This window comes from Salvelinus alpinus, chromosome 36, assembly GCF_045679555.1.
Source record: "Salvelinus alpinus chromosome 36, SLU_Salpinus.1, whole genome shotgun sequence".
In the NCBI taxonomy this organism is placed as follows: domain Eukaryota; kingdom Metazoa; phylum Chordata; class Actinopteri; order Salmoniformes; family Salmonidae; genus Salvelinus; species Salvelinus alpinus.
In genome coordinates this window covers 8,598,943-8,613,191 of record NC_092121.1, presented here as the reverse complement: position 1 = coordinate 8,613,191, position 14,249 = coordinate 8,598,943, and the positions used below count along the sequence as shown (strand labels likewise).

General features: G+C 44.0%; 1 protein-coding gene across 2 annotated transcripts; it reads right to left on the bottom strand.

The window, feature by feature from the left end:
• Window positions 1-140: 140 nt before the first annotated feature.
• Window positions 141-13,411, bottom strand: LOC139564787 (reticulophagy regulator 3-like). 2 transcript variants are annotated; one of them, XM_071384604.1, is made up of 10 exons: window positions 13,394-13,411; window positions 12,074-12,347; window positions 8,989-9,095; window positions 8,599-8,629; window positions 8,359-8,485; window positions 8,132-8,216; window positions 7,376-7,513; window positions 7,131-7,204; window positions 6,683-6,815; window positions 141-2,459 (listed from the first exon to the last, which is right to left on the bottom strand). In XM_071384604.1, the coding sequence occupies exons 2-10, from the start codon at window positions 12,316-12,318 to the stop codon at window positions 1,891-1,893; spliced, it is 1,509 nt and encodes a 502-aa protein (XP_071240705.1). In that variant the 5' UTR covers window positions 12,319-12,347; window positions 13,394-13,411; the 3' UTR covers window positions 141-1,890. The 2 variants fall into 2 exon arrangements, with proteins under 2 accessions (XP_071240705.1, XP_071240704.1); XM_071384603.1 differs by lacking the exon at window positions 13,394-13,411 and adding an exon at window positions 12,796-12,925.
• Between the last annotated feature and the right edge of the window lie 838 nt (window positions 13,412-14,249).

Sequence of the window (14,249 nt, the reverse complement as noted above, 5' to 3'; positions counted from 1 at the left end):
TAAAAAAAAGAGTCCCAAGTGAAAAAGTTTTTTTTTTTTTTTTATCTACCAGCAACACTGGCTGGTGGACCAAAAGGATGTCAAAATTGTGACCTTGGATCTGTGGAATATTGCATTGTTTATAAATAACAAAAGAAACATTTAATCCAGACTTCATATTTAATAAGGTTTGCACATCAAAACCAATGTCAGCGAGAAAAAAAACACACTGTACTGAACACATTTATAGAACATAATACTATGAATGAAGAATTGCCTGGCAGTCTTCATGAAGCGATACTGCAACAACCCCTATTTAAACTAAAGTGGTCCAAAACAAGTCATGTACATTCACTCTTTTTAATTAAAATCCCAAACCTTTTCAGATCAGACCGGTTCTGTTTTCTGGGCCATCTCAATGAACAGGGGGACCCAGAAGTTCTATTGTATGAAATCTCCCAGTGTCATGATTTTCTATACAACACAAATAGCATTATTGGGCAATGTGTCTTATATATAAACCAGCATCGTCTCTTTCTGATTGTTTGATCCTGTTACGTCAGCAAAACCCATCTCTGGGTCATTTGAGTTTCAATGACCAAGAAAAGACAAAAGCAGCAGGATCTTGTTTGCCAATCGCAGGTTAATCATGCTAACCTACACACACACACACGCACACACAAATAAAGAATAGGCTAACATTTACTGCACCCTAGTTTTTAAAAGACAAGCATATTACATTTTCCTTTACATATTCACACTTAAAAAGGCTAATCAGGTTGAGTTTTGTATACCAGCATTTTGTTCACCCATCAATGTAAACACGCTTTCCTGATGATTTTCTTAAGACGTTTAACAAAATGTGGTTCATGCATGAGTTTAGAGGTTAAACTAAAGGCTTATATTCTGTACTTCTTACATATGCATGTCTATTCTATAGATTCTCCTCGGAGAAGGATCGGCAAAAAATGAGTGAAGATGGTGACAGGGATTGGGAATGCCACGGGAGAAGGGATACAAGGAGCAGGTAAACTTGATAAAAGTTACTTATTGTGATGATAAAGACAAAAAGATCTAACTAGCCCATGACTGCTCATTCAAGACACATGAAGAACACAGGAGGCAACCCTACGTTCACGGATCTACCCAGAAGTACAGCAAACAAAACAGGACCAATGGTGTGAGAAGAAACATTCTGGGGGGGAGACAGTAAAACACATTTAACTAAAATGCCAATCCCCTTTCTTTAAAACAATGATTTCAGACTCAAAACAAATTCATGTCTCAATCAAGAATGATCAACAACAAAAATATCACCATAAATATTGACTTAGTTTCTATTAGAGAATGAGTGTCTTAAAATGAAAGCAGTGGTTTTTACTAAAAGAGAGAGTACCAGTCAGCTATTGCTAAAACTATTCAAAACAAGGTCATTGCAGTTGTAAAACTTCACTAATCAACAGGAATGTCAAAGTTGGTCCCATATTAAATAGCCCTGTGTGTCTAGCATTTTAGGAAGTGTGTCTACTAACCTGGTGGTCGACTTAAAAAAAGACGTATTACTCACTAGGGCATACTGGATGACAGTACAGAGAAGTGGTTCCGTAATGCTGTTTCAAAAACAGATGGAGTTTTTATACATTGCTCAGCCTGCAAAAGAACACTTTCTGAATGATGGTGGCTTACACATACAAGCTACAGACTAAAGGAAGAAATTGAAAAGTGAGATAGAAAAATAAAGAAATCAGAAGTACTTCACAGTGATATCAACTGAGGCCAATCAGGAGCCTGGCTGCTGGATCCTACATTTAAATGACTCACATACACGCAGTCAAAACAAGCCATAAACATTCCAATCACTCAATCACACACAAATACTTAGTTTGATTGTTATGCACAGGTAGAGGCGCCTCACTGTGGTTTCCCCAGTAGGTTGGAGAGGAAGCTGGACCCCTGTCCCCCACCCTGCCCTCCTCCCCGTCCTCCTGCACCCCCAAAGGAATCCATCTGGTTCAGCTCCGACTGGTCCAGCATCTCAAAGTCCTCTCCGTCCAAGTCCGTGTCCAGCTCCGAGCTAGACTGCTTGCGGTAGCCCCTATGGGCACCAGCTCTGGTGGGCCCCACCCTTTCTCTGCGGGCAGCAGGGGGACGAGGCTGCATGGCCCCAGCCAGTGCCGCCTGAATCATGTTGCTAGCGATGATTCCAGCCAGGTCACCTCCGAGGAAGTCAGAAGCGGGGGGCAGGCCGCCGAAAGAGAGCTCCTCGTCCAGGTCGTCCTGGTCGGAGTCCAGGTGGGATTCCACATCCAGCAGCTCAGCCGTGGTTCGGGTGCCAGTCCGCCCAGACCGAAGACCCAGGCTGGGCAGCCCGATGCATGAGTCATCGTCGTCGTCCATCAGAGTGGCGTCTGGGTTGATGGAGGGGAAGTCATTGAGGTCTCGTGCAAACGACTCCTCATTGTCACTGTGTCTATCAAAATCTGAGGATGAACGGAAAGGAAGGGGTTCAAGATGTTGGAATGTCATTTGTAATTTAAAACAGACAATCACCCTGCACAACATGTCTTACCAGAGTAGGCAGTCATGCCACAGTACAGAAAACACAGTGCAGTGCATTGTGACATGTCATCCTATCATACAGGCTCTAATGTTAGCTACAATTCACAGATACGCATCGGTCACCGATTCAAATGTTTAACATACGACTGCTTCGCGCACTGTGTCCAGCTTCATGCGCTGACCTGCGGAAGGACAGCAGTCTGTTCGTGATCTTGCACATCTGCACAGCACATTCAGCATTCAAAAGCTTTATTAGTTGAGTGACAACCTATGTAATTTGCTATGTTATTGTTATCTCTGCACTGTCAAATTGTTTTACCGGAATAAAGCTCACTAAACTTCCAAATGGTCAAAACCATTCAATTTTGAGATGGGGGTGAAATCCAAAGTTGTGTTCATTGGCTATGTCATAGCCAATTTGTAAAAGATAAATATGGACACATTACTAAACCAAACATTTAATCTGCAAAAATGACAAGTTAATTAGTGGGTGACAGTGATTTCAGAAGCAAAGTGGGGGATAAAACATAGGCTATATTGCCCACTCCCCCTCTAATCTGATAGTGGGGTAGTTGATGACTAGTCTCCCGTTATGGCTCAGATCAGGTGCCTACATAGTATACACCATAGACATACAGTGCATTCGGAAAGTATTCAGACCCCTTGACTTTTTCCACATTGTTACTTAACAGCCTTATTCTAAAATTTATGAAAAATATTTTTCCTCAATCTACACACAATACTTCATAATGACAAAACAAAAACATTTTTTTTATTTTTTATTTTTTTTTAACAGAAATACCTTATTTACATAAGTATTCAGACCCTTTGCTATGAGACTCACAATTGAGCTCAGGTATTTCCATTGATCATCCTTGAGATGCTTCCAGTGGCGATTTTAGCATGTAAATCTTAGTTGGGCAAACTCGAAAAACACTACACAACACTAAAAAATACATTAATTGCACAGTTACGGTGACCACAAACTATTATGGGCTACATAAAGCTCTTCCAACAGCAGAGTCCCAACACCTTACCACTGCCACACTTGGCTATCAGCAGGGCCTTGTGTCTTGCAGTGAAACAGTTCATTCAGCCTACTGCCTTTAAAAAAAATATGTCTGACTTGCTTAAACAAATGTGGTTTCTACTGACAATGGAGAGGTACAAACTATGGCATAAGGGGACGACGAGCGGATAAGAGGCAATCTGCAATTTCTTCTAAGACATTAGTGAGCGAGCTAGGACGGACGTAGTCAATATAACTATTTGTTCAGCACTTTTGAAATGTACAGCGACAGAATTCAGAACATGGGACGTTTTTACAGTCAGAACCGTAGGATAAGGGGGCATATAAGTAGACAATTAAAGCTCTTACAATATTCAATGATTACATTTCTCTAAAACAGGCTATAGGCTACATGTGCACCACCAAGTCAGAACAGTCGGTGAAATTAAGGGCCAAAAGGTACCAAATTATTAGGACGAGGCACATGGGCTACTAACAGCTTACTACACAACATATACTTAATATTACTTTCTTAGCTACAGTATACATATCTCCCTGCCATATTACATCATTTATGCAGCAGCATACAATACATTTTTGGACTCACTTTGTTGTGCTGTGCTCACTTTAACAGGAAGGTGGCACAGCAGTTCTTCGTGGACAAATTTTGTCAAAGTCTGGCACTTTCAAGACAACTGGAACTCAGGAAAACAACAAGGTCGAATCATGATGACGTCAGTGATCTTCAGGTCGGAGCTCTAGAAAGAGGCCCAAGTTCCCGACTTGCAATTCCGAGTTGGATGACCGTTCAAAGCGTATTTTCCCAGTCAGAGCTCGTTTTCCCCCCCCTCTGAGTTCCCAGTTGTCTTGAACTCACTGAAGTCTGATATTTCCCAGTTCAGATTTTCCAGTTGTTTTGAGCGCAGCCAAAGTCATGCTGGATTGACAGCACGGCCAATGTTGAATGTTTATCCTTTTAAGCTTGGAAAGAGACCCTTAAATCCAGACTTGGACCACATACCCGCTCCACTGACGACCAGGCTAGTGATCGCTTTGCAATTCTTGAAGTTAGCCACTGATTCCTTCCATACCACTCATTGTTGAATTTGCGATTTGTTGTGTAAAGTTTGTCCAATAGCCGAGGAGCACCGATACGTTTTATCTATAATTTCTCTTCATATGACAAGGATTTGCCAGTAGATGGTCGACTTGACTCATGCTGATGACTGCTAGCTAAGATTTTGAAAGTATGATGTCGACATGATCAGTCCAATCAAAGATACTGAATATATAACGTGATTTTATCTGTGGCCAATGACCTTGAGCCTTCTTGGATGGGCATTTCTAAAGTAACTCTATGGCAGCACCCAAGGGTCTTGAATGTTCGAGCTCTACCCGTAGATTTTGCGGTGACGTAGTGTCCCCATGAGTGAACACTGAACCAATCACATTACCAACCCTTACGCTCTGTATTTTCTGCTGGCTGCCCCACCACCACAGAAAGCACTGAGCTAGCCTGAAACACCTGCATTTTGGAGCTGCCTTAAGAAAGCCAAAAAGATACCATGTATGTATGCGGCTTTATTAACTCAACAATTGTTTGCAAACTGATATGTGACACGTATTAATGCCAAAATAACATGCAAAACAGGGACACAAAAAAAGCTGATGAGGCTCACGATTTGGAAAGGCACACGCCTATCTATACAAGGTCTCACAGTTGACAGTGCATATCAGAGCAAAAATCAAGCCATGTGGTCAAAGGAACTGTCCGTAGAGCTCCGAGACAGGATTGTGTTGAGGCATAGATCTGGGGACCAAAACATTTCTGCAGCATTGAAGGTCCCCAAGAACAGTGGCCTCCATCGTTCTTAAATGGCAGAAGTTTGGAACCATCAAGACTCTTCCTAGAGCTGGCCGCCCGGCCAAACTGAGCAATCGGGGAAGGGCCTTGGTCAGGGAGGTGACCAATCAGGCCTTTATGGAAGCCCCTCCTTAGTAAAAGGCACATGACAGCCCGCTTGGAGTTTGCCAAAAGGCACCTAAAGGACTATCGGACCATGTGAATCAAGATTATCTGGTCTGATGAAAGTCTGGTCTGAATACCAAACGTCACGTCGGAAGGAAACCTGGCACCATCCCTACGGCGAAGCATGGTGGTGGCAGCATCATGCTGTGGGGATGTTCTTCAGCGGCAGGGACTGGGAGACTAGTCAGGATTGAGGGAAAGATGAACGGAGCAAAGTACAGAGAGAACCTTGATAAAACCTGCACCAGAGCGCTCAGGACCTCAGACTGGGGCGAATGTTCACCTTCCAACAGGACAACGACCCTAAGCACACAACCAAGACAACGCAGGAGTGGCTTCGGGACAAGTCTCTGAATGTCCTTGAGTGCCCCAGCCAGAGCCTGGACTTGAACCTGATCAAAAAAATCTCTAGAGTAACCTGAAAATAGCTGTACAGCGACGGTCCACATCCAACCTGACAGTGCTTGAGAGGATCTGCAGAGAAGAATGGGAGAAACTCCCCACATACAGTTGTGCTAAGGTTGTAGCATCATACCCAAGAAGACTTGAGGCTGTAATCACTGCCAAAGGTACTTCAACAAAGTACTGAGTAAAGGGTCTGAATACTTATGTAACTGTGATATTTAAGTTTATTTTTCATAAATTTGTATATATAAAAAAGCTAAAACCTGTTTTTGCTTTGTCATTATGAGGTATTATGTATAGATTGAGGGGGGAAAACGATTTAATCAATTTTAGAATAAGGCAGTAACGTAACAAAATCAAGGGGTCTGAATACTTTCCGAATGCACTGTACACACACACCAGCTCAGACAGATCCAGCCCAGAGAGGCCCAGCTCATGATCTCCATCAGCAGCTGATTTTAAATTAGAATGGAAAATGTATGTGTTTGCATCGAATTGCATCAATCTAATCAAAAACGAAGTGTCAAACTAAAAACGTATCGTTCCTGTATCGTAGCCCATGTATCTAGATACGTATCCAATCGTCTTGATAGGGAAAGATGCACATCCCTATTAGCTACATTGGATCTGGCTCTAATTCTCGTGACTCCAGAGCATGTGTGCCTGGAGGTGCAGACTCAGCGGGTGGGTGCGTACTGTACCTTCTGAGCCCTCTGTGAGAGGAGTCTGGCCACGGGACAGATTAAAGGTCCCATTGTCTGTGTACGAGACCTCAGCGTCAGAGTGCTCAGAGTCGGTCATCGCAAGTTCTTTGGCTACTATAGCATCGTCAAACTGAAAGAGAGGAAAGACATTGAACCGTGTTAGTCATTCATAATATACTATGTTTCCTCTTGAATGTAGTCCATATATCACAGATTATGTGGCCTGATATGACTGGCAGGGCCTGCTATTTATATCTCTAAAGGGGTCATGTTATTGTAAATCTGAGACCAGCTGCAGGCTTAAGCTACATATGCCACTCCTGGCCATCTAACTGAGTAATAACCAACACAGGAAAGTAGGCCCATTTCAATAACCATAACAGTCAGATAGATGACAACCTGACTATGCTTTTGGACTGCATGTGAAATACATCAGGTGAATTACCACCGGACAGAATGCAGCAAGCTCCTCCTCACTGTCATCACCAGATGCTGCACCCCGAATTGGCTTGCGCAGGACTGCAGAGCAAACAAACAAACGCAGACCACAGGTTACAATGACTGAGCTACTCCCTTGATCCAGTCAAGGTAGAAGGAGATACACTGGTTTAGGTTTGTCCATGCAAACTGTAGCAATGCCAATGCACCTATCAGACACAAACGAACAGGCAACACACACGCTGTACTCACACTGGTTGTCGATGGGCTTTGACATCATATACCCGCGAACGCTGAAGTCCAGCCACTGCAGGGCCGGGTCCAGCTTCACGCACACACGCTGCCACACTCGGTGGTACGCCGCCAGGGGGCACAGCAGAACAACCAGCACTGGGACAAGAGAGAATGGCTTAATGTTAGTGGAAACATCACTGGGCATAAACAAACAAACAATAAAAAGACAAGAACCATGGCCGCATTCATCTGTGCTATTAGGCTCTGGCTCACCCAATCCCCAGCCTCCGAGCTGCTCTCCTCAGCCCAGACACACCCATGGGCTTGAGCCCAACTAATGTCGCCATTCAACAGAGAACGAAACAAAGAGTGGGAGCTCTAGCAGCCACGAGATTGTTAAGTACGTCGGAGGGCCCTGGCATGGCCTCCCTGATCCTGGCTCTCCAGTAGATTGGTCGCTCTACATTGGTTAGAGGTGTGGGGATTAGCATCTCAGCCTGACCTCCTTCCTGCATCTCCCTCCCGCCTCCCCTTGAGTCCCTCCATTCCTGCTTCCCCCCCTGCCTGCCTCAGCCCAGCCAGGCAGTAATCACCTCACAGACAGAACCCTGGTGTCGGGGACACAGATCTGGTTTCACCAGCCATGCATTTTTAACAAGGGCAGCCAGCTTTCCACCACTAGGGAGCTCTGAATGAGGATGGTGTTTGGCAAACAGAAGAGTGGGGTAGGCGGGTCGTCTCTCACTGTACTCACCCGTCTCTCACTGTACTCACCCGCAGAGTAAGAGAGCACAAGTCCAGGAATGTACCGTCCAACCATGACCAGACAGGTCAAGAGGACACAGGTCATGAGGCAGAACTAGAGACAACAAACAGAGTTCAACTGGTCAAGTTACTGATTAGTTGTATGTTCACAGTTGGCTGAGAGTAGACAAGATACTGTATTAGGGTTTATATAGGAGACCCTTCATACTAGTACAAGGGGAGTGCCAAGGCCTCACCTTGCCAGGGTTGTGGCGTTTGAACTGCACCAGGCTGGATGTGAAGGCCAGCCCAGAGACCCAGACCTCAGCAATGTGGTGACACAGCTCTGGAACACTGAGCAACCCTGGCTGCACCAGGCCCCAGCTGCAAGATAGGAGAACAACAACAACAACAGTGACATCATCTCTCTGTGACCACTGCCCAACCAGAGTGTGACGATAGGATACAAATGATATATTTTTAAGACGTAGGCCTACCTTTCATTTTCAGACTCATCAGGTTTTCTAACTGTGGGAAGAGACAGAAAATGTGCTTAACACCCGCATTTAGCAACAATCCACATCACTACATGCACTACACTTGGACACTCTACACCACATGAGTTTAAATGAGGACAGGCATGACAAAGGATATCATTCATTATACAGGGTCTAATGAATAGTACAGACCAGGGCCAGTTGGGTATTCACACCAAGGGTAGTATGACACTGGGGAATAAGGGACAGGATCTAAGAACCAAGTCAGGTGTAATTAACACAGTTGGGCAGAGGTACTCAGCAGGGACAGACCAAGACACAGTGGGGCATGTGGCGTTGGGTGCAGAATAAGGCAGACTACCCAGAATGAATGTACTATATCCTCCTCACCTCTGATCTCAGGCCAGATCTTGTTCCTCCAGCTGTCAACGCAGATGAATGCAAGCAGGCCAGAGGACAGCAGGAAGAGCAGGCGCAGCGAGGTCAGGGCAAAGAACCTGGAACAGAACACTAAGGTCAGCTTCAGAACAGCTGACGTTTCCTTTTGTTTAACATGTCACAAACATACCCTGTGGTCTCCTGTGCAAGTGGCAGTTATGCACAGACTCAGGTGTCTGTGTGTGGGGCCTCGGTTACTGACAAAGGCGGGTTGCTGACTGAATGTGACGGAAAAGGCCGACACCACAAATATTGTTTGTGTGTACATGTGACTTTGAACTACTTTGAATACAGGCGTTTCCTGTGTTTGTCACCTCCTGAGTAAAATGTTGTCAGACGCTGACAGCAGACAATCTAGAATCTCATTAGTTCAAATGAGGACAACAAAGGTTGAGAACTGCATTCACTTCGAGCTCACCGAGAGGCAAACATACTCTTTCACATTGCCAGGCCAGCATTGTAAATAAGATTTTGTAATATCTACATGCAGACCACCATAGTCCCTGTGCCCAAGAACACCTAGGTAACCTGTCTAAATGACTATCGCCCCATAGACCTCACAATCTGTAGCCGTGAAATGCTTTTAAAAGGCTGGTCATGGCTCACAACAACACCATCATCCCAGACACCCTTGACCCACTCCAATTCGCATATCACCCAAACAGATCCACAGACTACACAATCTCTATTGCACTCCACACTGCCCTTTCCCACTTGGACAAAAGGAACACCTATGTGAGCATGCTGCTCATTAACTACAGCTCCGTGTTCAACGCCAGCGCCCTCCAAGCGCATCACTAAGCTAAGGACCCTGGGACTGAACACCTCCCTCCTGACGGAACACCCCCAGGTGGTAGACAACACATCCGCCACGCTGAACCTCAACACGGGGGCCCCTCAGGGGTGCGTGCTTAGTCAACCCCTGTTCACCCATTACTGTGTGGCTGCACATGATTCCAACACCATCATTACATTTTCTGACGACACGACGGTGGTAGGCCTGATCACCGACGACGAGACCGCCTATAGGGAGCAGGTCAGAGAACTGGCAGTGTGGTGTCACGACAACAACCTCTCAACGTCAGCAAGTCAAAGGAGCTGATCGTGGACAACAAGAAATGGAGGGCCGAGCACACCCCCATTCACATCGAAGGGGCTGTAGTGGACTGGGTCGAGAGCTTCAAGTTCCTCAGTGTCCACATCACAAAGGATCTATCATGGCCCAAACAGACCAACAGTCATGAAGAGGGCACAAGAATGCCCCTTCCCCCTCAGGAGGCTGAAGAGATTTGGCATGGGCCCTCAGAAAGTTCTACAGTTGCACCATTGAAAGCATCTTGACTGGCTGCATCGCCGGTTGGTATGGTAATTACTTGGCATCCGACCGCAAGGTGCTACAGAGTGTAGTGCATACGGCCCAGTACATCACTGGGGCAGAGCTCGCTACCATCCAGGACCTCTATACCAGGCGGTGTCAGAGGAAGACCTTAAAAATTGTCAAAGACTCCAGCCACCCAAGTGATAGACTGCTATCGCATGGCAAGCGGTACGGATGCACCAAGTCTGGAACCAACAGGACCCTGAACAGCTTCTACCCCCAAGCCATAAGACTGCTAAATGGTTAACCAAATAGCTATCCGGACTATCTGCACTAACTATTTGACTCATCACATACGCTGCTGCTACTGTTTACTATCTGTCACTTTATTCCTAGTTACATGTACACATCTACCTAAATTACCTCGTACCACTGCACATCCACTCTGTACTGGTACCCCTTGTGCATAGCCAAGTTATCATTACTCATTGCGTATCTATTATTAATTTTACTTTTCTATTATTTCTCTTTTTTTGTCTCTGCATTGTTGGGAAGGGCCCATGAGTAAGCATTTCACTGTTAGTCCACACCTGTTGTTTACAAAGCATGTAACAAATAACATTGTATTTGTTCTTAATTGATCTCCCTGGTCAAATAAAAACAAGCCTAGAAGCCTACAGATTGGTTTCAAAAGCAGTGTTGGAATTCAGGATTATGTAATCTAGCTATGCAAACACCTGGCCTAAAAATGGATAGCTAGATGGCAGCTATTACACGTGGCTCCATTACCACTTGGTTTAACACATCTAAAAGACAGTTAGTGGCCACAATAACAGCGGAGTGAAATGTTGCTGATAGCCTACATCATTAAATATGAGAGAACTATTTGCTGATAATGCATGGCATACAACTTCTTATTAGTAGTACTGAGATAGAACACATTCAGAAGGAAACAAAACCCTGGCCCCCATTTCTTAGGGACCTCTGTTTAAAGTACAAAGTACACACACACCCATTGGTAATCATGTCTATTGATTGTGTGAAAACTAAAACACACACAACAGAATTTTCCAATTGCTATACCACACACCAGTACTGGTACTGTTAGGGTGGGCTTACTTCCTGTACACTTCTCCCCCAAAATACATGTGACTTGTGTCGTTTCATGCATTACGATGTATCACTCTGGGCAATAATATAGACTATTAGATCACCACACGAAGCAGGCTGACTTCTTCACATCGATCGATTGGTGACACGGTGGCTGTTTGCAATGGCACATGTAGGATATTGACTCTGTAGGGGGACATTGCCTTATAGGACTTTTACTATTGTCATATCACTAATTCCTTTCACAGATTCTGTTTTACACTCCTTGTAGACATTTGGCATATAGGCTTAACTAGAGTAGTTGCAGATTCATCATACTAGGCCTATTTCCATTGAAAGATAATGTCAAGCCCCATAGTAGATAGTGTTTCTAATGCAGCCTACAGAAGCACAATGGTGCTTTGGTGATCTATTAATAGCAGCTCTGGTGAGCCATCTGTCTTATCTTAAATTGATGGGAGACGTTTTCGTTGTGCAAAAGCTTCTGATGGTACAGTAGATATGATTACTGTACTTGGATATGATTTGTGTAAGGCATGAATTATACATTGTACAAATATGCTTGTCATCACTGCTATACTATTTATAATTTCTCAAAAAAAAACTTACCAGAACACAACGTTGACCACTGTGTACAGTAGCACACTCTGAAACGGCCTTTCCCACACCAGAACGGACTGTAGGTAGGTCAACACCGGCTCGTAAGGTCCGAGTCTCTCCTGAAGCGAGGCTTTAACAACGCGGACCTGGCCATCTCTTTCGCTGGAGCATGGTCGACTTCTCAGGCCAAGAGCCGACCCCTGTTTTCCTGAACACTCTCCCATGGCATTTTCCAGTCCTTCCGTGTGCGCCATCTCTCGCGTCAAATGTTGATTAAATAACCCTGTAAAATAACACCTCGGGATAAATATGGAGCTAACTAAAGAAAGTGTCGTGTCTCCCAATTCCACGTCAGAACAACCGAAACCGCTTTTAGCCGACTAGAAGGCGATAGCAGACTTGTTACCTTGTCACTCTCAAACAAAGCTACAGTAACTGTCAAAAGTCCCTGCCCGAACGAGCTTGTCAGTTAACAAAAATACGCTAGCATTCTTGTATCTAGACTCAGTGTCGTTTCACCTAGCTAAGTATTTTGTTAGCTAACTAGCCAAAAAACTAGCTGTATTTGGCTAGCTAGCTATGTATGCTAACTGAATACTAATAATAGTGCACTGTAGCTAACGTCAGCTAGCAAAGCAACTGCACGATGCTTTCGATATCTTTACCAACTATGACTAAAACATATTCATATCAATTATTTGTAAAATAGCACACAAAAAACATACACCTACATTGACATTATTGCAGAAAATTATCAAGTGGTATTGACAATATGGCGTTGCCCTAAGCCTAGCTAATTGAAACGCTTTCTTTTTACTAAACAAAATCGTAGTCAACTGGCTCACCAATCAGAAGCAACAGCACTACTTTGTCGTTTATTGTGGATGTAGCTGTGGACAGACAGGTTGCGGACCAAAATATGGAATGACATTTCAATAACCTATATTGAGGAAATCTATAACCAGTCAATTGTGTAGAATATCCTGTATTTACACTTTACTATCACCATCAGACATCACACTATACAGCAGTTGCAATGAAATCATGCATGCAGTAGGCCTCATATTATATAATTACAGCTAGATCTTCATGTGTGAATGAGTTATAATTGAAGTTGCTTTTTAAATTCAGTTGAAAATAGCTCAAATTGTTTCGATACAATTTAGACGATGTATAGAAAACCCAAATGGAGCAGTTTGTATTCTGCAACAAATCAGATGCCACGTAAATAAAGAAACTGGATTATTGCGAGTAACGTTATAAGGATAATGTCAGTGCAGTTTTATTTTTCGTAAGGGAAGCAAACGGAACGAAGAGGAAGGGACCTACCTGAATTTGTCCAATAAACTCTCGTTTCGTTTTGCAACTGTTTGGACTAATGATTACACCCTTGATCCCCTGTTTAAAATGCATAATTCCCCCAAATGTGGGGTACTGCTCATTGTAAATAACATAAATACGTATTATTTGATGAGGCTTAGCAGAGGTGGGCATCCAATAAATGCATTACCGCCATCTACTAGAATGGAGTATAACTCCATTATACTGTAATGAAACAGCAGGGAGCAGGTCTCGAACCCTCGACCCCGAGGTCCGGCGCGCTATCGACTGTGCCGCAAAAGCATGCTCGTGCGGCAGAGTCGATTTCCGCGCTTATAAACCCAGGGTCGTTACAATACTTTGCTTGAAAATTAAAAATAAACAAACAAATACCGTTACCATCTAACCAAACACTCAAAAAAATCCACCACCCTACTCCACTATTTAAATACACTGCTCAAAAAAATAAAGGGAACACTAAAATAACACATCCTAGATCTGAATGAATGAAATATTCTTATTAAATACTTTTTTCTTTACATAGTTGAATGTGCTGACAACAAAATCACACAAAAATTATCAATGGAAATCAAATTTATCAACCCATGGAGGTCTGGATTTGGAGTCACACTCAAAATTAAAGTGGAAAACCACACTACAGGCTGATCCAACTTTGATGTAATGTCCTTAAAACAAGTCAAAATGAGGCTCAGTAGTGTGTGTGGCCTCCACGTGCCTGTATGTCCTCCCTACAACGCCTAGGCATGCTCCTGATGAGGTGGCGGATGGTCTCCTGAGGGATCTCCTCCCAGACCTGGACTAAAGCATCCGCCAACTCCTGGACAGTCTGTGGTGCAACGTGGCG